The 26,073-nt window shown below is 43.4% G+C and overlaps 2 protein-coding genes across 4 annotated transcripts in view; both read right to left on the bottom strand.

The window, feature by feature from the left end:
• Positions 1-26,073, bottom strand: part of LOC306797396 (uncharacterized protein) — a 252,933-nt gene that overhangs the window by 120,743 nt on the left and 106,117 nt on the right. The window lies entirely within an intron of this gene.
• LOC306797397 (protein NLRC3-like) overlaps positions 13,690-26,073 on the bottom strand; it is a 40,186-nt gene continuing 27,802 nt past the window's right edge. The window contains exons 4-9 of the mRNA XM_079296745.1: positions 23,142-23,220; positions 22,758-22,986; positions 20,793-22,596; positions 20,529-20,702; positions 14,864-15,054; positions 13,690-14,726 (exon numbers count right to left, since the gene is read on the bottom strand). Of these exons, the coding sequence (XP_079152871.1) occupies positions 14,158-14,726; positions 14,864-15,054; positions 20,529-20,702; positions 20,793-22,596; positions 22,758-22,986; positions 23,142-23,220 (3,046 nt within the window). The 3' untranslated portion in view covers positions 13,690-14,157. The remainder of the gene's footprint in view (positions 14,727-14,863; positions 15,055-20,528; positions 20,703-20,792; positions 22,597-22,757; positions 22,987-23,141; positions 23,221-26,073) is intronic.

Genomic DNA, 26,073 nt, shown 5'->3' with positions numbered 1-26,073 from the left:
TGTTTAATTTATTTTTATTTCAATACATATTTAATTGGTACATAACAAATATATATTTTAATTGTATTTATGATGCCTTCACGGTTGTAACGTTAAAGTAAGTTCAGATCTCGTTCTGGTAAACTCTCTTCAACATCAACACAAATAAAGATAAATGAACCGTTTTTAATCCGCTTCTTTCATTAACTTCATATATTATATTATTATCTTTGGTGTGACGTTCAGAGAATGACGGAGCGACTCTCGGTAACAACGTCTTCATGTTCAAACCAGCGCACAATAACTCTCTTAATACTCTCATGTTCACACACAACTGTGACTACAGTAAAGACGGCTCACACCAGTCTACCAGGTACTTCATTTAATGTACTTTATACTTTACCTTCAGAAGGAGTACACACGGAGGACTCGACGTTCAGAGGAAGTTACAGGAAGATAAAGTTTAACCAGGAAACTCCAAGAAGAGGCGAGGCTGTTAAAGAGACATACACCCAGTACTGCTGCGAGTACTACCGCAGGATTTATACAGCAATACAGTCTGTTTTATACTGTGAACACAGAGATATGAGGGTCCAGACCAGCAGCGAGACCAGGACCAGGTCCGAGACCAGGACCAGCAGCGAGACCAAGACCGGCAGCGAGACCAGGACCAGCAGCGAGACCAAGACCAGCAGCGAGACCAAGACCAGGTCCGAGACCAGGACCAGCAGCGAGACCAGGACCAGGTCCGAGACCAGGACCAGCAGCGAGACCAAGACCGGCAGCGAGACCAGGACCAGATGAGAGACCAAGACCAGCAGCGAGACCAGGACCAGATGAGAGACCAAGACCAGCAGCGAGACCAGGACCAGGTCCGAGACCAGGACCAGCAGCGAGACCAGGACCAGCAGCGAGACCAAGACCAGCAGCGAGACCAAGACCAGGTCCGAGACCAGGACCAGCAGCGAGACCAGGACCAGGTCCGAGACCAGGACCAGCAGCGAGACCAAGACCAGCAGCGAGACCAGGACCAGGTCCGAGACCAGGACCAGCAGCGAGACCAAGACCGGCAGCGAGACCAGGACCAGATGAGAGACCAAGACCAGCAGCGAGACCAGGACCAGGTCCGAGACCAGGACCAGGTCCGAGACCAGGACCAGCAGCGAGACCAAGACCGGCAGCGAGACCAGGACCAGCAGCGAGACCAAGACCAGCAGCGAGACCAGGACCGGCAGCGAGACCACTAATCCAGAAAGAAAAGAGTCAGAAGTCCACACGGAGAACTACTAGTACTTCTACTTCAGTGAGGTAGTACGTAGTGGTACTGTCACTGGTCGTGGAGTATTTTCACAGTGTGTTTGTACTTTTCCTGAAGTAATGTTTCAGTGCAGTACATTTAGTTGTAGTAGAGTTTTGTAACAGAGTTATGTTGTACCTGGGCCTTCACTGCTGTCCTGCAGCTGAAACACAGCTACGTTATTATTTGTTTCCTGTCAAAATGAAGCTCAACACCTAAAAATACACGAACTGCAGAGAATACGCAGAGAGTGACCTGTGAGTGACCTGTGAGTGACCTGTGAGCCTGACCTGTGAGTGACCTGTGAGAGTGACCTGTGAGTGACCTGTGAGAGTGACCTGTGAGTGACCTGTGAGTGACCTGTGAGAGTGACCTGTGAGTGACCTGTGAGACTGACCTGTGAGACTGACCTGTGAGAGTGACCTGTGAGACTGACCTGTGAGACTGACCTGTGAGTGACCTGTGAGTGACCTGTGAGACTGACCTGTGAGACTGACCTGTGAGAGTGACCTGTGAGACTGACCTGTGAGACTGACCTGTGAGAGTGACCTGTGAGAGTGAATATATGACAGATTAACACATGACAGATTAATATATCACTGATTAATATATCACAGATTAATATATCACAGATTAATATATCACTGATTAATATATCACAGATTAATATATCACAGATTAATATATCACAGATTAATATATCACAGATTAACATATCACTGATTAATATATCACTGATTAATATATCACAGATTAATATATCACAGATTAACACATGACAGATTAATATATCACAGATTAATATATCACAGATTAATATATCACAGATTAATATATCACAGATTAACTCATCACAGATTAATATATCACAGATTAACACATCACAGATAAATATATCACAGATTAACACATGACAGATTAATATATCACAGATTAATATATCACAGATTAACACATGACAGATTAATATATCACAGATTAATATATCACAGATTAATATATCACAGATTAATATATCACAGATTAACTCATCACAGATTAATATATCACAGATTAACACATCACAGATAAATATATCACAGATTAACATATCACAGATTAATATATCACAGATTAACTCATCACAGATTAATATATCACAGATTAACACATGACAGATTAATATATCACAGATTAATATATCACAGATTAATATATCACAGATTAACACATGACAGATTAATATATCACAGATTAATATATCACAGATTAACACATGACAGATTAATATATCACTGATTAATATATCACAGATTAATATATCACAGATTAATATATCACAGATTAATATATCACAGATTAATATATCACTGATTAATATATCACTGATTAATATATCACAGATTAATATATCACAGATTAACACATGACAGATTAATATATCACAGATTAATATATCACAGATTAACACATGACAGATTAACATATCACAGATTAATATATCACAGATTAATATATCACAGATTAATATATCACAGATTAATATATCAGATTAACACATGACAGATTAATATATCACAGATTAACACATGACAGATTAATATATCACAGATTAATATATCACTGATTAATATATCACAGATTAATATATCACAGATTAATATATCACAGATTAATATATCACAGATTAAAATATCACAGATTAACACATGACAGATTAATATATCACAGATTAATATATCACAGATTAATATATCACAGATTAACATATCACTGATTAATATATCACAGATTAATATATCACAGATTAATATATCAGATTAACACATGACAGATTAATATATCACAGATTAACACATGACAGATTAATATATCACAGATTAATATATCACTGATTAATATATCACAGATTAATATATCACAGATTAATATATCACAGATTAACACATGAGATTAACACATCACAGATTAATATATCACTGATTAATATATCACAGATTAATATATCACAGATTAACACATGACTGATTAATATATCACTGATTAATATATCACAGATTAATATATCACAGATTAATATATCACAGATTAATATCACAGATTAATATATCACAGATTAATATATCACTGATTAATATATCACAGATTAATATCACAGATTAATATATCACAGATTAATATATCACAGATTAATATATCACAGATTAAAATATCACAGATTAACACATGACAGATTAATATATCACAGATTAATATATCACAGATTAACATATCACTGATTAATATATCACAGATTAATATATCACAGATTAATATATCAGATTAATATATCACAGATTAATATATCACTGATTAATATATCACAGATTAATATATCACAGATTAATATATCACAGATTAATATATCACAGATTAACACATGAGATTAACACATCACAGATTAATATATCACTGATTAATATATCACAGATTAATATATCACAGATTAACACATGACAGATTAATATATCACTGATTAATATATCACAGATTAATATATCACAGATTAATATATCACAGATTAACACATGACAGATTAATATATCACTGATTAATATATCACTGATTAATATATCACAGATTAATATATCACAGATTAATATATCACAGATTAATATATCACAGATTAATATCACTGATTAATATATCACTGATTAATATATCACAGATTAATATCACTGATTAACATATCACTGATTAATATATGACTGATTAATATATCACAGATTAATAGAAAGCCAACCAGGTGTGCTCCTGGTTGTCACCATGATGACACGAAGTCATAAACATTGTCGTGACTTTAACAATATCCATTTTTATACATTGAAGTCACGGTGGGGCGAACGGGTGAACTTGTTCGGACGCGTGTTCCACAAACATTTCAATGTCCAATGCCCTCTTTCTTTAGATCCGTTGATCCTTTTATTGAAATACATATTGGCACCGTAACAGAATACAGGACACGTTACTTGGACACGATAACACGGTCAAAAACTGAGAGCTTCCCATCCGCACGCACACCTGGTCCTCATTACCAGGCACTTACATATATGCACATAAAAGAACATAAATCATTCTGGATGCTACGTTGAGCTGCTTTAGACTGTCGATCAGACAAGTGAACCATTCATGTGATCTTTAAAGGAAAGAATCATCAATAAGTCAGATATGAACTCCAGATGTTTACATGTGGAGGAGACGACATGAACACACGAGACACGGACCAGAAGGACTCACATGGTGGATTCTGACTCACTCAATGAGAGAAACACAGAAAACGGCTCCGAGATCACTTTATTTGTAAAGTGGAGATTTGACAACTGTGACAATAAAACTCTGTTAAACTCTTTGTTTGATTCTGGAGACATTCCATCGGTCTGGAGACAAAGATGAAGGTTTGTGTGAACTTCTACTGAAACAACGACGTCATGAAGCGTTTGATGGTGAGCTGTTAGCTTAGCATTATGTAGCATTTATCTTTGGGTAAAAACAGTGATTAAATATGCAGCACACGGACAGAGTCTCAATGTTTTGACAATATATTTTATAATATGGAGTTTATCTTGAAACTTAAATTTTCATGTAAATATCAACGTTTCTCTAAAAAATGACGAATATTTAAAATTATTATGACTTCATGTTGAACAATCGTGTAAAAAATGTATTAAAAAGTCAAAGTAGACATTTAGATGAAATGTCTGTAATATTAGCCAAGAAAAACCCAAATATGATCTCTTCATCTCATAACCGTCTTGTTGAACTCCTGCACAGTGTCGCCCTCCTGTGGTCACGAGGAGAAGTGTTCACAGCTTCTTCTCCTTAAACAGCTTCTTCCAGGCCGGCATGATGTGCTCGTAGGCCTGCATCACTGCTCTTGTCGTCCTCTTGTTGTTTGTGTTTCTTGTCTTGTCATTAAATCATAAATAACAATGGAAGCCACCGTCGGAGCACAACTCTGCAGCGTGGCGCTGATGCTGAACAGCAGCTTTAAACAGTCTCACGGTTCATGAACACAACAGCTGCAGAAGAAGACACAGGTGAACGCTGCAGACACGGCTAGCTGTGTTAGCATGTAAAGCTAACGGCATATCCGCCAGCTAGCTCCATAAAGTCCTCTTTTTACCGTCACCAGGCTCCATGTTACCGTCCATCCTGACGACTACAGGCGGAGAATGTGTCGTCCTTCTTCTTCTTCTTCTTCTTCTTCTTCTTCTTCTTCTTCTTCTTCTTCTTCTTCTTCTTCTTTACGTTTGATTGGCGGGTCGCAACCAACTTGTATAGGTGCATAGCGCCACCTACTGTACCGGAGTGTGCAGTTTCAGGGTAACCTTTTCTTCACTGTTTCCACCGAAATCCTGCGGTCTGATCCCGTTTCTTTAAGAAATCGCAACAGTGCTCTGCAGCACTCCCGCCATTCTGCGTCCGCTGCCAGAACTCCCTCCAAACTCCACTTCCGTCCCAACTGACATCTTTTTAGCTTCAAGATGTTCCTGTCTGTTGTGTCTTTGACATTTCAGGACAACATGCTCCACGTCTTCAGTCATCTCAGTGCACTTATCTGAGTCCATTTGTGCCATTAAATACAGCGTTGAGTTCAGTCCTGTGTGTCCGAACCGTAACCTTGATATTATGACCTCCTCTCTTCTGTACTTCCCTTTGTATGTCTTCACATTTATGGATTTCTGAATGTCATAACAATGTCTTCCTTTGTTGTCGTTGTCCCACTTCTTCTGCCATACCTCCCGTCCTGCCTCTCTTATTAATGCTTCAGCTTCCCCCTTTCCAAAAGGAATATTCAATATCTCCTCTTCTTTTAGTGTTGGTGCTCTCTTTGCAGTCATATCTGCTCTCTCATTGCCCTCCACCCCGACATGAGCAGGAACCAGCTAAATGGAACATTCATTCCCAGTCTTTGAAGTCTCAACATGATCAGAGATATTTCCATCACTAAATCCTCTCCAATTGTTCGTTTTGTCTTCAGGCTGTTTAAAGCTGCAGCAGAATCTGAACAGATGAGCACTCTCTCAGCCGACCTCTTCTACCCATTGCAGTCCCGAGATGATTGCAATCATTCAGCTGTAAAGACAGACAGTCTGTCATTCATTGGTTTGCATATTGTCACAGTAAATTCTGGAATGAATACCCTGATCCCACGTGTCCATTCCCGTTATCTTTAGATCCATCTGTATAAATCTGCATATCGTTATAATACTTATTATTGATGTATACTTGAGTCTGATGTCCAATGTCACAGCATTTCCTTTCCATCCATTCCTTCCTCTCTTCTATGAGTTAAATCCACATTGTGCACTGGTGGTATCCACGGAGGAACATTCCCCTCATTACATTGGGTCCATACTCGAACCAGTGAACCCGTATTCTTTGGCTGTTGCACTGATTGTCCAACCAAACCCTTTGCCTTTACTTTGGGTGTATTCCCAGCATTCATACAGCACATTTGTTACGGGAAGTTCCTCTGCAGATCCCTTTAACTTCACCCAATATGCCAGAGCTAGTTCTGCTCGTCTTCGGCTTCATGGCAGTTCGTCGGCTTCTACCAGAAGTGCGTTGTTTGGGGTCGATTTAATTGCACCGACACTAAGTCTGAGAGCTCTGAACTGAATTATATCTCATGCTAGTAATGTACTCTTGGCAGCTGTTCCATAAACCATACATCCATAATCTATACCTGCTCGTATAATAGCCCTATAGATGTCCATTGGTGACCGTTTATCTGCTCCCCATTGATGTCCAGAAACTGCTCTCATAACATTGAGCACCTTTTTACATTTAGTTTCAACATGCTTAATATGAGTTCCCCACAAACATTTTTCATCAAACCATAAGTCTAAATATTTAAACTCTGTCACCCTCTCCATACTTTGTCCACATCATTTCAGATGAGTATTGCTTATGTTTCTCTTTCTGGTGAATAGCATGTAGCAAGACTTATCAACAGACATCTTAAAGTCATACGACCACTTTAACATTGATTACAGCCTTTTGAATTCTACTGATCACATGTCGAATATTTCTTCCCCTTTTCCAAATTGCTCCATCATCGGCATACAGCAAGAGCCAATATCTGTCAATGTCCATAAAGACGTCATTTATCATAACGTTAAATAATATAGGGCTGATAACACTACCTTGGGGGATCCCATTTACTGTAGTAAAGTCTTCAGACACGGCATCTCCAACTTTTACCTTGAATGATCGACCAGACAAAAAACCCAATATCCAGTTCTACATCCTTCCACTAATACCTATTTTATGCATTTTAATCAATCGGCCTCTCTCCACATGGAGTCATATGCTTTCTCAACATCAAAACAGACGACAGCCATAATCTCCTTCATACTTATTGCTTTCTCTGCCTCGTTGCTGACTTTTATCAATGCGTCCAGTGTCGATCTACCTTCACGAAAGCCATTCTGAGATTCATTTAGCGAGCCCCTTTGCTCTATGAAATAAGTGAATCTGCTCGTGATGATCTTTTCCATCCACTTGCACAAATGAGATGTCAGTGCTGTTGGTCTGTAATTGCCAGCATTCGCTCGGTCTTCACCAGGTTTACCAAAAGGTAGAATCAAAGCACTCTTCCAGCTGCTTGGCATTACACCTTCCCTCCAAATCACATTCAACACTTTACAAATGATTTCCAAGGCTTCTTCTGGTAATTGTCTGAACATAGCGTAGCATAGCTGGTCTTGACCTGGAGCAGTGTACCCACTTCCCTCCAACGCTGTTTTCAGCTCCTGCATTGGAACCTCCACATCAAGAGGTGTTCCTTCATTGCCCTTTTTCTGTCTAACTTCTGTATGTGCTGCTCAAATGTCTTCTTTTCTCCGTCTGTGCCTCTCGTGTAAATGACTTCCGCTGTGAACATTTGCAAACTTCTTCCCCAATAACGCAGCTTTCTCCTCCTCATTTGTAATTGCCCGATATTCTCCGTCTATCAAAACGGGGATTTTAATTGATTCTTTTCCCACTCATCTTTTTGATCATCGCCCAAACATCACGTAACTCTATTTCTCTTCCAATAGCTGAACAGAATTGCCTCCATGCATTCCTCTTTGATGACTTGATAACTTTCCGTACTCCCGCTCTCTGTCTTTGATCATCGATCAGATTATCTTGGGTCAAAAGACTTCTTAACTTTCTGTCGGCACGATTTCTTTCTTTGACGGCATTTTTACATTCCTCATTCCACCATGGAACCATTTTCTTTTTCCCATTCATACTCTTAGGAATGCATGTTGATGCAGCACCAATAATCACAGCGGTCACTGCTCTCGAACAGCTGTCCACATCATTCTCAAGAGATATTTCTTCACATGACTTCCTACAACATTCTTTAAATGTTCCCCAGTTAGCTTTAGGAAAACACCATCTTTCTATTGTATTACCCTTCTGAGTAAAGACATCACAATAGAATGAGCACCATATAGGACAGTGATCACTCCCCATATTAGATTCATTCATTGGATTCCATTCACACAAATGACTCATATTTCCTGAGACTAATGTAAGATCTAAGCAGGATACTGAGTTTCGAGTAGCATCTACTCTGGTGCTGCTTCCATCATGAAGACAAATGAATGATCTCTCCTCTATACATTCTTCAACTACCCCTCCGTTGGTATCGGTGACCTCACTTCCCCATAATGTATTGTGAGCATTAAAATCTACACACCAAATTTCTCTTTTCCCAATATTTCCTGATATCTCGTGAAACATTTCCAGAGATATCTTTTTACAAGGATTATAGAAGTTCACTGACTTTATATCTCCTCTTGGACCACATACTTCTATCATAACACATTCATACTGTTGTGGAACATTAATCTTTCTGTATGCTAAGCTATCCTTGATAAATGTCACACACCCTCCACCTTGTTTTCCAATTCTATCACATCTGACGGAGCTGAATCCTGAAATGACAAAGTCCAACTGAGGTTTTAACCAAGTTTCTTGAATGCAAATAACATCTGGTGTCAGATCAGCTACAACCTTCTTGAATTCTTGCCCATTTGCAATTAGAGTTCTGGCATTCCATTGTAGGATCTGCAACAGCATTATGAGGGGAATCACCCTGAGCCTGTCCATCATAAGAATGTGTCCTTTGAATCACCACCGTGTTTAATGTCGGCTACGTTTCACATTTTAGCTTAAATATACAGAGAAAAGAGGCGTTAAACGTCAAGAAATAGACAGACGGCGTCACAGACTGCTTTTCCCACAATGCACCTGTTCAGCCTCACGCTGACGTTGTAGATCGTCTATTGTGAAGATGGTATGATGGACAGAGGAAGAATAACTACTCGGATCATTTACTAAAGTATAAGTACAAATACCTCAATGTATAAATGCTCTGTTACAAGTAAAGAGAGAGTATAAGTACAAAGTATCAGAACAAAGAAGTACTCCAGGACTGTGACATGGAGAGGCTCTCTGGAGGTAGAACTCATGTCTGATGTGGGACATGAACATGGTGCTTGAGGCTGATTTCATCTGGTGAACTGGGAGAGGATGAGTTCATTCAGAGGTGACTTTACTCGACCTGGAACCAGCCAGACTTGCTCCTCCCTCCTCTTCCTCTCAGGGATGTGGTCTTCTTCAGGGTCTCCTCTGATCCACCTCTCTGTGGAGAAACACTGCAGACAAATACAGCTGCTGCTGAGCATCTGTTTACAGATGTTACATAACACCATTTATAGAATGTTTGAAAACAGATGTGCTGTTGTACTTTTTACTAAGAAGTACAACATGTACCTCTGAGGTGTAGTACAGTATAAAGTACAACATGTACCTCTGAGGTGTAGTACAGTATAAAGTACAATATGTACCTCTGAGATGTAGTACAGTATAAAGTACTACATGTACCTCTGAGGTGTAGTACAGTATAAAGTACATGTACCTCTGAGATGTAGTACAGTATAAAGTACAACATGTACCTCTGAGGTGTAGTACAGTATAAAGTACATGTACCTCTGAGATGTAGTACAGTATAAAGTACAACATGTACCTCTGAGGTGTAGTACAGTATAAAGTACAACATGTACCTCTGAGGTGTAGTACAGTATAAAGTACATGTACCTCTGAGATGTAGTACAGTATAAAGTACAACATGTACCTCTGAGGTGTAGTACAGTATAAAGTACTACATGTACCTCTGAGGTGTAGTACAGTATAAAGTACAACATGTACCTCTGAGATGTAGTACAGTATAAAGTACAACATGTACCTCTGAGGTGTAGTACAGTATAAAGTACATGTACCTCTGAGATGTAGTACAGTATAAAGTACTACATGTACCTCTGAGGTGTAGTACAGTATAAAGTACTACATGTACCTCTGAGGTGTAGTACAGTATAAAGTACTACATGTACCTCTGAGGTGTAGTACAGTATAAAGTACTACATGTACCTCTGAGATGTAGTACAGTATAAAGTACAACATGTACCTCTGAGGTGTAGTACAGTATAAAGTACTACATGTACCTCTGAGATGTAGTACAGTATAAAGTACTACATGTACCTCTGAGGTGTAGTACAGTATAAAGTACTACATGTACCTCTGAGATGTAGTACAGTATAAAGTACAACATGTACCTCTGAGGTGTAGTACAGTATAAAGTACATGTACCTCTGAGGTGTAGTACAGTATAAAGTACTACATGTACCTCTGAGATGTAGTACAGTATAAAGTACAACATGTACCTCTGAGGTGTAGTACAGTATAAAGTACATGTACCTCTGAGGTGTAGTACAGTATAAAGTACTACATGTACCTCTGAGGTGTAGTACAGTATAAAGTACTACATGTACCTCTGAGATGTAGTACAGTATAAAGTACAACATGTACCTCTGAGGTGTAGTACAGTATAAAGTACTACATGTACCTCTGAGATGTAGTACAGTATAAAGTACTACATGTACCTCTGAGGTGTAGTACAGTATAAAGTACTACATGTACCTCTGAGGTGTCGTACAGTATAAAGTACTACATGTACCTCTGAGGTGTAGTACAGTATAAAGTACTACATGTACCTCTGAGATGTAGTACAGTATAAAGTACTACATGTACCTCTGAGGTGTAGTACAGTATAAAGTACTACATGTACCTCTGAGGTGTAGTACAGTATAAAGTACATGTACCTCTGAGGTGTAGTACAGTATAAAGTACTACATGTACCTCTGAGGTGTAGTACAGTATAAAGTACTACATGTACCTCTGAGGTGTAGTACAGTATAAAGTACAACATGTACCTCTGAGATGTAGTACAGTATAAAGTACAACATGTACCTCTGAGGTGTAGTACAGTATAAAGTACTACATGTACCTCTGAGGTGTAGTACAGTATAAAGTACTACATGTACCTCTGAGGTGTAGTACAGTATAAAGTACAACATGTACCTCTGAGGTGTCGTACAGTATAAAGTACTACATGTACCTCTGAGGTGTAGTACAGTATAAAGTACAACATGTACCTCTGAGGTGTCGTACAGTATAAAGTACTACATGTACCTCTGAGGTGTAGTACAGTATAAAGTACTACATGTACCTCTGAGATGTAGTACAGTATAAAGTACTACATGTACCTCTGAGGTGTAGTACAGTATAAAGTACTACATGTACCTCTGAGATGTAGTACAGTATAAAGTACATGTACCTCTGAGATGTAGTACAGTATAAAGTACTACATGTACCTCTGAGGTGTAGTACAGTATAAAGTACTACATGTACCTCTGAGATGTAGTACAGTATAAAGTACATGTACCTCTGAGGTGTAGTACAGTATAAAGTACAACATGTACCTCTGAGATGTAGTACAGTATAAAGTATAACATGTACCTCTGAGGTGTAGTACAGTATAAAGTACTACATGTACCTCTGAGATGTAGTACAGTATAAAGTACATGTACCTCTGAGATGTAGTACAGTATAAAGTACTACATGTACCTCTGAGGTGTAGTACAGTATAAAGTACTACATGTACCTCTGAGATGTAGTACAGTATAAAGTACATGTACCTCTGAGATGTAGTACAGTATAAAGTACTACATGTACCTCTGAGATGTAGTACAGTATAAAGTACAACATGTACCTCTGAGGTGTAGTACAGTATAAAGTACTACATGTACCTCTGAGGTGTAGTACAGTATAGAGTACATGTACCTCTGAGGTGTAGTACAGTATAAAGTACATGTACCTCTGAGGTGTAGTACAGTATAAAGTACTACATGTACCTCTGAGGTGTAGTACAGTATAAAGTACTACATGTACCTCTGAGGTGTAGTACAGTATAAAGTACTACATGTACCTCTGAGGTGTAGTACAGTATAAAGTACAACATGTACCTCTGAGGTGTAGTACAGTATAAAGTACAACATGTACCTCTGAGATGTAGTACAGTATAAAGTACAACATGTACCTCTGAGATGTAGTACAGTATAAAGTACTACATGTACCTCTGAGATGTAGTACAGTATAAAGTACTACATGTACCTCTGAGGTGTAGTACAGTATAAAGTACTACATGTACCTCTGAGGTGTAGTACAGTATAAAGTACAACATGTACCTCTGAGATGTAGTACAGTATAAAGTACAACATGTACCTCTGAGATGTAGTACAGTATAAAGTACTACATGTACCTCTGAGATGTAGTACAGTATAAAGTACTACATGTACCTCTGAGGTGTAGTACAGTATAAAGTACTACATGTACCTCTGAGGTGTAGTACAGTATAAAGTACAACATGTACCTCTGAGGTGTAGTACAGTATAAAGTACAACATGTACCTCTGAGATGTAGTACAGTATAAAGTACATGTACCTCTGAGATGTAGTACAGTATAAAGTACTACATGTACCTCTGAGATGTAGTACAGTATAAAGTACTACATGTACCTCTGAGGTGTAGTACAGTATAAAGTACTACATGTACCTCTGAGGTGTAGTACAGTATAAAGTACAACATGTACCTCTGAGATGTAGTACAGTATAAAGTACTACATGTACCTCTGAGGTGTAGTACAGTATAAAGTACTACATGTACCTCTGAGGTGTAGTACAGTATAAAGTACAACATGTACCTCTGAGATGTAGTACAGTATAAAGTACAACATGTACCTCTGAGATGTAGTACAGTATAAAGTACTACATGTACCTCTGAGATGTAGTACAGTATAAAGTACTACATGTACCTCTGAGGTGTAGTACAGTATAAAGTACTACATGTACCTCTGAGGTGTAGTACTGGTGTACTGGTTCATTGGGTACATTCATTAAATACATATTCATGTTATCAGATATTCATCATATTCATAAATCTTAACTGGTTCTTTCATCATCGCAGTAGTTCTGAGGAAGACAACAAATACACAAATACACCAATTTAGTACTTTTATTGAGACCAAAACCATAATCCAATCCAAACACAGAAGGTACTTGATGAAATACAGCTTCCATCTTTAAAGCAGTAGAAGTACACGTTTACAATGTGAAGTACTGATCATTTCCATCAATATGAATCATTTGATGAACACATGTATTCTAATAACAGACAGATTAGAGTCACTGGGATCTGCTCAACAGCTGGTTCATTGCACAGAGAAAGTTTCTGTGAACTCAAAGTACACGAGTACACAGTTCCACATGAAGAACTCCTTCAACAGAAGATGATGCAGCACTGAACTGCTTCTGATCTTCATCTTTATGTTCTTTAACGTCACAAAGAGCTCAGGAAGAAACTCACCACGAGCATTATGAGTGTGAGCAGACTTATCAACTCATCTTTGTTCCATGATTAACATTTCACCACATTATGATGCTTCAGACGCCCACAGACCCACAGACCTACAGAGACACCCAGGAACCAGAACCAGAACCAGGATCAGACCGGAACCCAAAGCCAGGATACAGAGGTTCAGTGAATGTGGTGTTGAAGGTGTAGAGGTGGGTCAGTGTGTCTGAGGAGACTCTGTAGAAGGACAGAGAGCCAGCAGGACAGTCCACATACACTGCTACTCTATCAGAGGAGGAGGAGCAGGAGGAGGAGAGGAAGGGGGAGGAGAAGGAGGAGGTGAGTGTTGTTGTATTATTGTGATAGACAGAGTAACAACCATCATAGCACCTCAGACTCCAGGACTGATCATTCATTCCAAACCTACAGTCTGCACTGTTTCCTCTCCTGCTGATTCCTCTGTAACTCACTGATATATGAACCCTTCCTCCCCACTCGACCTCCCAGTAACAGCGACCAGTCAGACCAGTTCTACACATCAGCTGAGGCCTCTCATCAAACCTGTCTGGATGATCAGGATATGACTGAACCTCCTCCTCCACATATGTCACCTTCCTGTTGTTGTCAGACAGTTTGAGGTTTCTGTGCACTGTGTTTGTGTCGAGTGTGAGTTCACAGGAATCTGATGGAGAGAACAAGACAACACAGCTGCAGTTATTCATCTATCATGTGTTTGATGATGACATCAGAGATGTGAATGAGTGATGTCACAGTGTGAAGATGCTTTGTCTTCATGGATGGATCTCAATCAACACTTACATTTCCTCAGACCTGGTCTCAACCATCGGTCTCCAGCAGGCTCCACCCTGATGGGAGGATGGAGGTCAGACAGCAGCCTCAGTCCTGGACCATTGTAGCTCAGGTCCAGCACTCTCAGGTGGGAGGGGTTGGACCTCAGAGCTGTGTCCAGAGAAACACCGCCTTCCTCTGTGACCAGACAGCCTGACAGCCTGCAAACCACACACAGAAGAAGCCTCTGTGAACATGTGGCGCTACGTTCTGGTCCATCTTTAGTTCAGATACAAGTTCAGGATGAAGCTGGAACATCCTAAACCTAAAGCCTCCACTACCTTCCTGTCTGAGCTTTCTGAGTTGCTCACCTCTCTCTTCTCCATGTCTCCATCAATTTTCCTGCTTGGCGATTTCAACATTCATGTGGACTCCAGCAACTGCAAGTTTGCTACTGAATTCCTGTCACTCCTGGACTGTTTCAGCATCAAGCAACATGTCAAGGGTCCCACCCACAACAAAGGCCACACACTGGACCTGGTGTGCTCTACTGGCCCACCACCCCCCGACCTACAGCGTCTGGACCTGGCTGTATCTGACCATCACGCCATCCTCTTCACTGTTCCTGTCTCCCTGCCCAGGCAGCATCCTAAACGCACCATCATGTTTAGGAACATCAAGACTGTGAGTGCACCAGCCCTATCCAACCTGATAGCTACCCACATGGCCTCGGCTCCCTCCGACTCCACCGTGGACGGCCTGGTAGCCCACTACAACGCTGCCTTATCCCTCAGTCTCAACTCTCTCGCCCCCATCAAAACCCGGACTGTTTCCTTCACCCGCCCTGCCCCCTGGTTCACTTCCGAACTCCGCAGCATGAAGGCCTCTGGTCGCCAGCTGGAGAGGCTTTCTAAAAAAACTGGCCTCACGGTCCACCTCCTGGCCTTTCGTGACCATGTGGAAACCTACAAGGAAGCTCTCTCTCAGACCAAAACAGTATACTACTCTCGTTTGATCGGTGCCCAGCAAAGCAACCCTCGATCATTGTTCTCCACCATCAACCGCCTACTCCGCCCCATTGACGCCCCCCATCCCTCTGGTGCTCCCGATCTCTGCTCCAAATTCCTCGACTTCTTCCAGGCGAAAGTCGACTCCATCCACCAGCAGCTCCTGACACCAGCCCCTCCCCCTCCACCCGCACTTCAGCCACCTGGCAACGCCCCCTCAGCGCCGCACCGCTCCCTTTGTGACCTCTCCTCCTTCTCCCCTGTGGATGCTCCCCAACTGGCCAAGTTGGTCAGCTCAGCCAAGACGTCCACCTGCTCCCTGGACCCCATGCCTACAGCCCTGGTCAAGGACTGCTTACCCACCCTCTGCCCCTACATGGTGGACATCATCAACGCTTCTTTGGCATCTGGTATTGTCCCTACCAGCTTCAAAACTGCCTCAGTCACCCCCATCCTCAAAAAGCCTGGCCTGGACATTGATGACCTCCACAACCACCGGCCGATCTCCAGCCTCCCCTTCCTCAGTAAGACTCTGGAAAGAGTAGTCGCCGGCCAACTCCATCTCCACATGTCCAACCATGAGCTCTATGAGCCCCTCCAATCCGGCGTCAGACTCCAACACAGCACGGAGACCGCCCTCATTAAGATTATCAACGATCTCCTCATTGCTGCTGACTCTGGCCGCCTCAGCATCCTCATCCTCCTGGACCTCTCTGCAGCATTTGACACTGTCTCCCATACCATCCTCCTCAACCGCCTATCTGACCTTCTAGGGGTCACTGGCACCGCCCTCTCCTGGTTTTCATCCTACCTCCATAACAGGGAACAGTTTGTTTCCATCAACGGCTCTATTTCCCCCCTAGCCCCAGTCAATCATGGCGTGACCCAAGACTCTGTGCTTGGCCCCCTCCTCTTCACCATCTACATGCTCCCCCTCGGCAAGATCATCCGCCATCATGGACTGAACTTCCACTGCAATGCTGATGACACTCAAATCTATCTCAGTACTACTCCATCCTCCCAGTTCCCCCCTCAGTCCCTTGTCAACTGCCTGCATGAAATAAAAACCTGGATGTCATCAAATCTCCTCAAACTCAACACCAAGAAGACAGAGCTCATGGTTGTGGCACCCAAGGCGCTGCTCCGGAAGGTTGGTGACTTCATCCTCGAGGTTGACGGCTGCTCCATCTCCCCATCTCCTGAAGTCCGCAACCTGGGTGTCATCCTGGACTCCACCCTTTCCTTCGAGTCCCACATCAAGTCCGTCACCAAAACTGCCTTTTTCCATCTCCGGAACATTGCCAGACTCCGACCGTCACTCTCGGAGTCTGTTGCTGAAACCCTGGTCCATGCATTTGTCACCTCCCGCTTGGACTACTGCAATGGTGTCCTGTTCGGGGTACCCAACAAAACCCTGGACAGGCTCCAGTATGTACAAAACTCTGCCGCCAGGGTTCTCACGCACACAAAGCCCTGGCAGCACATCACCCCCACCCTCATCAACCTCCACTGGTTCCCGGTCAAGTCCCGCATCTCATACAAGATCCTCCTCCTCACCTACAAGTCCCTCCATGCCCATGCCCCCCAGTACCTATCGGACCTCCTCCGCCCACATGCCCCTCCCCGGAACCTGCGGTCTTCAGACTCTGGCCTGCCTACCACCACCCGCACCAAACTGCGAACCTTCGGGGACAGAGCTTTCAGTGTGGCAGCCCCCACCCTCTGGAACTCTCTCCCTGCGGTGATCTGCAACATCTCCACTCTGGACGCCTTCAAAAGGGCCCTCAAGTCCCATCGGTTCGCCAAGGCTTTCGGCCCCTAGTTTACTTGTTCTGTTTTTCTGACTGTTTGTCTAAACTGTTTTTGTCTAAACTGTTACTCTTGTAAAGCGGCCTTGGGTCCCCTGAAAGGCGCTATATAAATTAAAGTTATTATTATTATTATTATTATCCTGCTGGAAGGTGATTCTGAGTCTAGACCAGGGGGGCAACTATTGTCCCCAAGGGGCCGCATGAGGAACAGGGAGTGTTGTGGAGGGCCGGACCAACAGACTGAACTCAGTCCTGCTCATCATGACTCCACCTCTTTATATCAAGCAGCATGTTGTTGGTGCTGATCAGCTGTGAGTGCTGAGAGTAAATGTTATGATCAGTGGTGGAATGCAACTCCTATATTTGCTGAAGTACTGTACTTAAGTACACATTCAAGGTACTTTGCTTGAGTATTTGTATTTGATTTAACGTTGTACTTCTACTCCACTTCACAGAGAATGTTTGTTCACAGATGTAGGTCGATCCAAAGAGAAGCAACATCTTCTGAGCACGCCTCCTCATGTGGAACCTTCTCCTCTTTGAGAGAAGAATACAAATCCAGCAGTGACACTGACTTAAAGTGCTCTGCAGGACTGCATCAGACTGCAGCTCAATGAGTTGGAGCTGAACATCACTGGGAGCATGATCCACACTGCACGTGAAGGAGAAGACGTCATGTTTCACTCTCAACTGTTGACGTCTTGAAATGGCCTTGAACTCACCACGCAGCGCCCCTAACATGGATGAGACCTGTGGAGATGTTCAACTGATGGAGTGGCTTCTTTCAGGGTGTGCAGGTGGGTGAGAGTGTTCCCTGCATCTGTCATGAAGGCCTTCACCAGGCTGTGCATGGCATGTGCAGAGAGGCCCTCGCCTTGCAGTTTGGTATTCAGATCATTCATTAGTGCCGTCACACCAACGGCAAATGAAAGATCTGTCATCCAGTTTACACCAGAGAGCTCTGGGATGTTCTTGCCTTCTCACAAAGCTGCTGAATCTCTGCTCTCAGGTCCTGAACTCTGAACTCTGGTCAGCACTTTGCCCAGGCTGAGCCACTGACCGCTGTGTTAGCCTGTCACTGTGTTCAGTCTCATGCTGCTCCAAGAGTGCAACAAGCTGTCTGTGGTTCAATGCTCGTGCCCCGATGACGTTAACTGTTTCAGTTACAGCATCAACAGCGTGCTTCAGTTTGAGCACTGACTCACACAACACATGTTGATGTGTCATGCAATGCAAACATACCAAGTTCAGTTCCGGGTTGATTTCAGTCACGTCATCTTGCATCCGCTTCAAAAGTCGACATTTCTCCCGTCAGATCTGGACAACCGTCGGTTGAGACACATGCCAGTTTGTCCCATTTCAGTCCCAGCTTGTGGAAGCATGCATTACCTCCGTGCACACGTCACTCCGCCGTCGTCCCTTTCATTGACTGCATTGCTGCAGCTCCTCTGTAATCACCAAGTCTTTCCTTATCCCACGTACAAAGATGAGTCACTTGCTGTGTCGGACATCGCAGCTCTGGTCCAGAGCCAAGGAGAAAAGTTGGAAATGGTCTGCTCTTCTTTGCAGCTGGAGCTCCAGATTCCCCTCCATGTCCTCGATCCTCCTCGTTACAGTGCGCCTGAGAGCTGCACATTCTCCAATGCCTCTTTTTTCTAGGGGCCTCGTAGTGCAGCAGAGTCCACCAAACACTCTTTGATGAACTCCCCATCAGAGAATGGCTGACTGGTTTTAGTGTGACATCACAAAGCCGGTCTTGGCGGCTGCATCCCTGGATGTGTGAAGCTCGGTAAAAAGGCCTCGTTGCTGTTGCAGCTTAGCTAGCAAAGCCTCAGACGTCCTGTCCGCTCTGCATCCGTCAGTGTTTCCTGTTTCTTCTCGTAATGACGATTCACATTGTAATCCTTCAACACTGACTTGTTCTCCACAAACTAAGCACACGGCTTTACCTTTGACTTCAGTGAAGAAACACTTTAAAGTCCATGTTTTGATGAAACTCTACTCTCTGTGTCAGTCTTTCTGTTTTAACACAGGCTGACATTGTTGAGGGCTAACAGCTGACTCACATCTCCCTAAACTCAGTTCACCAACACATTGCAGTGACGCTGCTGCTCACATACGTTCAGAACATACGTACATTGAGAAGAAAAAACACAACAAGTCGCCTTCAAAATAAAAGCCATGCAGCTCTATTCTGTGCATGAGGTACACTTATTTACCTTTTATTCCTAATTTCCCAATGACCTCTGCAAAAGGAAAAACTGTTTGTTTCATGCTCTCTGCATAGTTCTCTGGAGGAGGACAGCGCCCGCTGTGACATGAAACATCCATACGGGGCAAAGAGCACAGAAGAAGCATTTGCAGGCCATATATGGCCTCGGCAGAGAACCGGGCCTGTTCTTGTAATGCAGAGAACATAGCAGGCATTGCACAGTGCACACGTATGACTGTCCTCCACTTTCAGCCCCTCCCTTCTCTGCTCCTTTTCTCTGTCTCTGAGGTATAAATAAACATGTACGGAGATGATTCTTGGGGCATTCCTCACAAGACTCTGCAATACGTGTCTGTGAGATTTGCTCTCTGCTTGCCTGCAGGCAAATACATTAACATGGCAACTTTGTTCATTCATCAGACTCTGTATTATTTGATATTGACTCACAAACATATACTTTCTTCTCCCGACTAGTCTTAGGAATTTCCCAATGACCTCCCGCGGGCCGTACAATGCCCAGTCTGCTCTAGAAGCTAACGTTCAGTTAAAGGTCCTTTGACACATTCCTCCGCAGGTCTGCAGTTCATCATCTGATGTAAATCTGATTTAAATAGTCAAATAGTATGATAGTAATATAACAGTTGAATGGGTGAGTTAATCCTGACCTGAGAGTCTCCAGTTCACAGTGTGGACTCTCCAGTCCAGCAGACAGCAGCTTCACTCCTGAATCCTGCAGGTCGTTGTTACTCAGGTCCAGGTCTCTCAGACTAGAGGACTGGGAGCTGAGGACTGAGGACAGAGCTTCACAGCTTCTCTCTGAGAGGTTGCAGCCACTCAGTCTGAAGAAGCAACAGAAAACAAGTAATACGTTATTTATATCGTCTCTCCTGTTGAAATATAGTCTTCATTGATGATTAAAGTCTACCTACAGAGCTTTGTTGGAGGCTTTGATCACTGGCAGCAGCCTCAGAAGACCCTCCTCTGAAGCAGAGTATTTCTTCAGGTCAAACACGTCCAGATCTTCTTCTGATGACAGTAAGATGAAGACCAGAGCTGACCACTCAGCAGGAGACAGATCATCTGTGTAGAGACATCCTGAACTCAGGTACTGTTGGATCTGCTCCACTAGAGAACCATCATTCAGTTCATTCAGACAGTGGAACAGATTGATGCTTTTCTCTGGAGACTCATCCTCACTGATCTTCTTCTTGATGTACTTGACTGTTTCCTGATTGGTCTGTGAGCTACTTCCTGTCTGTGTCAGCAGACCTCGTAGGAGACTCTGATTGGTCTCCAGTGAAAGACCCAGGAGGAAGCGCAGGAACAAGTCCAGGTGTCCATTTGGACTCTGTAAGGCCTTGTCCACAGCACTCTGGTAGAGACGTGTTGGTTCAGGTTCGTCTCTAGAGACTTCAGACCTCCGGGAGGTTGTTGGTTCGTCTGACAGCAGATTGACTCCAGAGTTGATGAAGGTCAGATGGACATGAAGAGCAGCCAGAAACTCCTGAACACTCAGATGTACGAAGCAGAAGACCTTGTCCTGGTACAGTCCTCTCTCCTCTCTAAATACCTGTGTGAACACTCCTGAGTACACTGAGGCTGCTCTGATGTCGATGCCACACTCTGTCAGGTCGGATTCATAGAAGATCAGGTTCCCTTTCTGCAGCTGATCAAAAGCCAGTTTCCCCAGAGACTCGGTCATCTTCCTGCTCTCTGGACTCCAGTGTGGATCCGTCTCAGCTCCTCCATCATACTTGACCTTCTTCAGTTTGGACTGAACCACCAGGAAGTGGATGTACATCTCAGTCAGGGTCTTGGGCAGCTGTCCTCCCTCTCTGGTCTTCAACACATCCTCCAGAACTGTAGCAGTGATCCAGCAGAAGACTGGGATGTGGCACATGATGTGGAGGCTTCGTGAGGTCTTGATGTGGGAGATGATCCCTTTGGCCTGCTCCTCATCTCTGAATCTCTTCCTGAAGTACTTCTCCTTCTGTGGGTCAGTGAACCCTCTGACCTCTGTCACCATGTCGACACACTCAGGAGGGATCTGATTGGCTGCTGCAGGTCGTGTGGTGATCCAGAGGCGAGCAGAGGGAAGCAGTTTCCCCCTGAAGAGGTTTGTCAGCAGCACATCCACTGAGCTGGACTCTGTAACATCAGTCAGGACCTCATTGTTGGTGAAGTCCAGAGGAAGTCGACACTCATCCAGACCGTCAAAGATGAACAGAACCAGGAACTCTTCAAACCTGCAGATTCCTGCTGCTTTGGTTTCACTGAAGAAGTGATGAACAAGTTGCACCAAGCTGAACTGTTTCTCTTTCAGCACATTCAGCTCTCTGAAGGTGAATGGAAATGTGAACTGTATGTCCTGGTGGTCTTTGTCTTCAGCCCAGTCCAGAGTGAACTTCTGTGTTAAGACTGTTTTCCCAATGCCAGCCACTCCCTTTGTCATCACTGTTCTGATTGGTTCCTCTGCTCCAGGTGAGGCTTTAAAGAGGTCTTCTTTTCTGATGGGTGTTTCTGGTCTGTGTGGTTTCCTGGATGCTGTTTCAATCTGTCTGACCTCATGTTGATCATTGACCCCTGCAGTCCCTCCCTCTGTGATGTAGAGCTCTGTGTACATCTCATTCAGAAGGGTTGGGTTTCCTGCTTTAGCGATCCCCTCAAACACACACTGGAACTTCTTCTTCAGGTTAGATTTGAGTTCACGCTGACAAACTGCAGCAGGAAGTCCTGAATGAACACAACAAAGAAGATCAATGAGTCAAAGAACAGACTTCAACATGTCATTTCCTCACAGAATGAGTCTATGAATACATGTTGGTCCATCTCTTGAGACTTCAGTAAACGTCACATTTATCCAGCATGTTGAATCTTTAGAGAAATCCTCTTACTGCTCTGCAGACAGTCAGCCAGCTCCTCCTGCTTCATTCTCCTCAGGAAGTTTATTGTGATCTTCACAAACTCCTCTCTGCTGCTCCTCCTCTGCTCTTCATCCTCACCGTCCAGCACCTCCTCATCCTCCCTCTGACTCTCTAAGCATTCTGGGTAATCTGAACTCAGTCCCTTCTGGATCTTCTTCAGCTCGTTCTTCACAAAAGTGACGATGTTCTCCTCCAGCAGCTGGAACAGAACATTCTATGAATGACACAAACTAAAAGCATGGAAGCAAACATCAGATCCATGTTGGACAGACTGACGATCCACTGGTCTACAGAGTGCAGCACGGAGATGATTGTGAACACAAGAGATGTAACAGCAGTTGTACATGTACAGACCATGAATATGGAGTCCAGGTGTGTTTGATGCTGCTGGGCAGACGGACCTCTGGGAACCTCTGAGCTCTCCTGGTCCTCTCTGTGGAGGAATCATGAACAATCATCTCACACTGTGTCTGTCCACACAGAGACCAACACAAGGACGGTTCCTCCAGACCAGGGGTGTCAAACATACGGCCCGCCACGTCATTTTATGTGGCCCGCGAATCTGCCAGCAAAAATGAAAAGTTAGATGTGAAAATAAAAGTATCCCCATGGTCGAAATGATGAGATAGAAAGTGGAAGTGATGAGACAGCATGTTGTCTGTGTGCCGACATTAAAACGATCACAACAGGTGGACAGGAGATGCAACAACCCATAAAGAGGATTCCAACGAGTGATGGTGTCTTTCTCAACATGCGTACTTCTCTGTACTTGTGAACTCGTGGACTTGTGAAACGTCATCAGTCTCAGCCCAAGTACTGTTCCAATTCAAAGTCCACATCCAGCCATGCACGGTCCAAATGCCCGGATGTGGCTCCGCCCATTTTACCGGGGATGCATCGGAGGTGACTTGTCTGTACTTGGGACAGCCAAATATCCCAGAATGCATTTTGCACCAGCAACAGGAAACAATGGCGGAGGAGAAATCACACAACTGGAAGTTGAAACTTTCTAAATAATACTGTTGTTAAGTCACAGAAAGTCATTTTAGGATGTTTTGAGGCGAGAAGTTAGTTGTTTAACCTCTTTCACGCCCCCGATTTGTAGGCTTCTGCTCGAAAACAGCATAGCCATCCTAAAGAGACCACAGTTCTGTACCACAAGGTCTATTTTAATACTTTGTGAGGCTATAATCAGATCACAACACTGGTGATATATTTATTTATACATGTATATATATATATATGTAAATAATAATATATCATTTTTGATTTCAAATGAAAACGAAAACAGCAGGGTTGTCATATTTAGTTTGATTGTGAAAATACTTTACAGAACAAAACGGATGAAAGTCATGAGACCAGCTGAGGTGATGATGTCATCAAGTAAGCTGCTGTTCCAATTGTCTGTCGAACTGCAACAACGAAGCGATAAAATCGATTCATAAAAGAGTTGGCAACGAATTTCATGATCGATTCGTTGTGTCACGCGATTCTTACGCCACTCAATAAGTCGCGGAGATGTTTGAGTGTAAAACAGAAGTTGAGTTGAGCCGTTCACGCCGCCGGTCTCTCCGGGGCTATTTGTGTTCATTCGCACTGGACGCGCCGGAGAGGGGGCGGGGCTTATCGCCCTGAAAGCCGTTCAACTGTCCGCCATTAACCATGGAAACAATAACCTCTATGTCTGCTGAGTACGTGTTGTGGAAGTCACAGATATCCCGGGAAACTAAACTGAAGATGTTCGGAGTCATTACATTTACACGTCTGACATTTACAACCGGCCCTTTGAGGACCGTGATGCTGATGTGGCCCCAGAGTGAAGATGAGTTTGACCCCCCTGCTCCACACAGTGAAGTCTTGATCGTGCTGCTGATCCCACTGTCCCGGCTGCATTCCTTTGCAGTTCCGTGTGTAAAAACACCTTCAAACACTGCACCAAACCAGGGTTAGAAAGACACAACAGACCAAACCCTGTTTTAAAGAAAGCAACTCTTCCGATGTAAAGAATTATAGGCCAATGCGTACCTCAACCAGAACAAGCTTCTTGACCCACACCAGTCTGGTTTCATTCAGGCTACTCAACCGAGACCGCCCTCCTTGCCGTCACAGAGGAACCCCACATTGCTGGATCAGCCTTCCCACTCCCCTCGGCCGTCCTCCTGCTGGACCTTTCAGCGTTGTTGACACAGTGAACCACCAGATCAGTGCGTGGTGTGCAGCGAGGTTCTGGCTAACAGCTGTCTGAAGCTCTTATTTACACTGCCAGCTGAACACCAAGCATGCCAGTGCAAGTCAGAAGCCCCTTACATTCTTTATATCGAAATCAGAGGAGTTACAAAACAGCCCAAACAACTGCAGTCTCATTGATGTGTTGGGTCTACAAAACACGCACTACGGGCTTCATGTCTGGTCACAGAATAGCAAGAAAGGGGATATATATACCGCACACAATCACTGAAGACGTGAGCTCACCAGCTGCCACAGAGATGGTGGAATGTATGACTGGAGAGAGAGAAGCAAACAAGTTGGACATGATCCCGCGTCCAACAACACTGTGTCGCCGCATCGATGCTTTGTCCGAAGACATCCTGGCTACATTAGTCGGTCGCGTGAAGAAGAGTGAGTTTCACTCTCTGCAAGTAGACGAGTCTACAGATGTGGCCAATCTGGCCAATCGTCTGGTGAACGTCCGTTACCTTTCAGAAGGCACGGTGCAGGAAGAGCTTTTGTCTTTTTTATCTTGGAAACAAACTGTTCTCTAATTGGTCCGATTTTTATGCGGCTATAAATGGGCTCTGTTGCTTTTTTGTTTTTTGTTTTAAGGTGAGGGGGGGGGGGGGGGTGCGTGGCCTAAAAAGTTTGGGAACCGACGTATTCAGGGAACTGGATACAGCGTTCGGAGGCAGCGCTCCGTTCATTCCTATGAAAGTGGACTTACGAGACAAGATTTCAGAGGAAAATACCCGGATCTTTCATCAGTCAGATTTCTGTTCTATTATTCGTCTTTCTGGGAGAACGAGTGTCACGATATTAAAGTTCTAGCGGTGCCTCTTCGTCCCTTTATCTACCCAGCTAGTGTTCTCATGCTGTTATTTAGTTCCACACCACCAGGGAGGTTTGGAACCAGAGCCTCGGACTCATAAAGGTCCCGGTACCCAAGAAGAGGAACGACTCCAGACTGTATGCAAGAAGTGGACGTCGTCATGGTGACGTCTCTCATTGGTTTGTGGACTGATGTTTTGAGCCTCAAGTTTGGCCATTTCGCCATTGCCAACTTGTTGTTTTT

The sequence above is a fragment of the Melanostigma gelatinosum genome (assembly GCF_949748355.1).
Source record: "Melanostigma gelatinosum genome assembly, chromosome: 24".
NCBI classification, from domain to species: domain Eukaryota; kingdom Metazoa; phylum Chordata; class Actinopteri; order Perciformes; family Zoarcidae; genus Melanostigma; species Melanostigma gelatinosum.
This window is presented reverse-complemented; position numbering and strand designations above follow the sequence as displayed.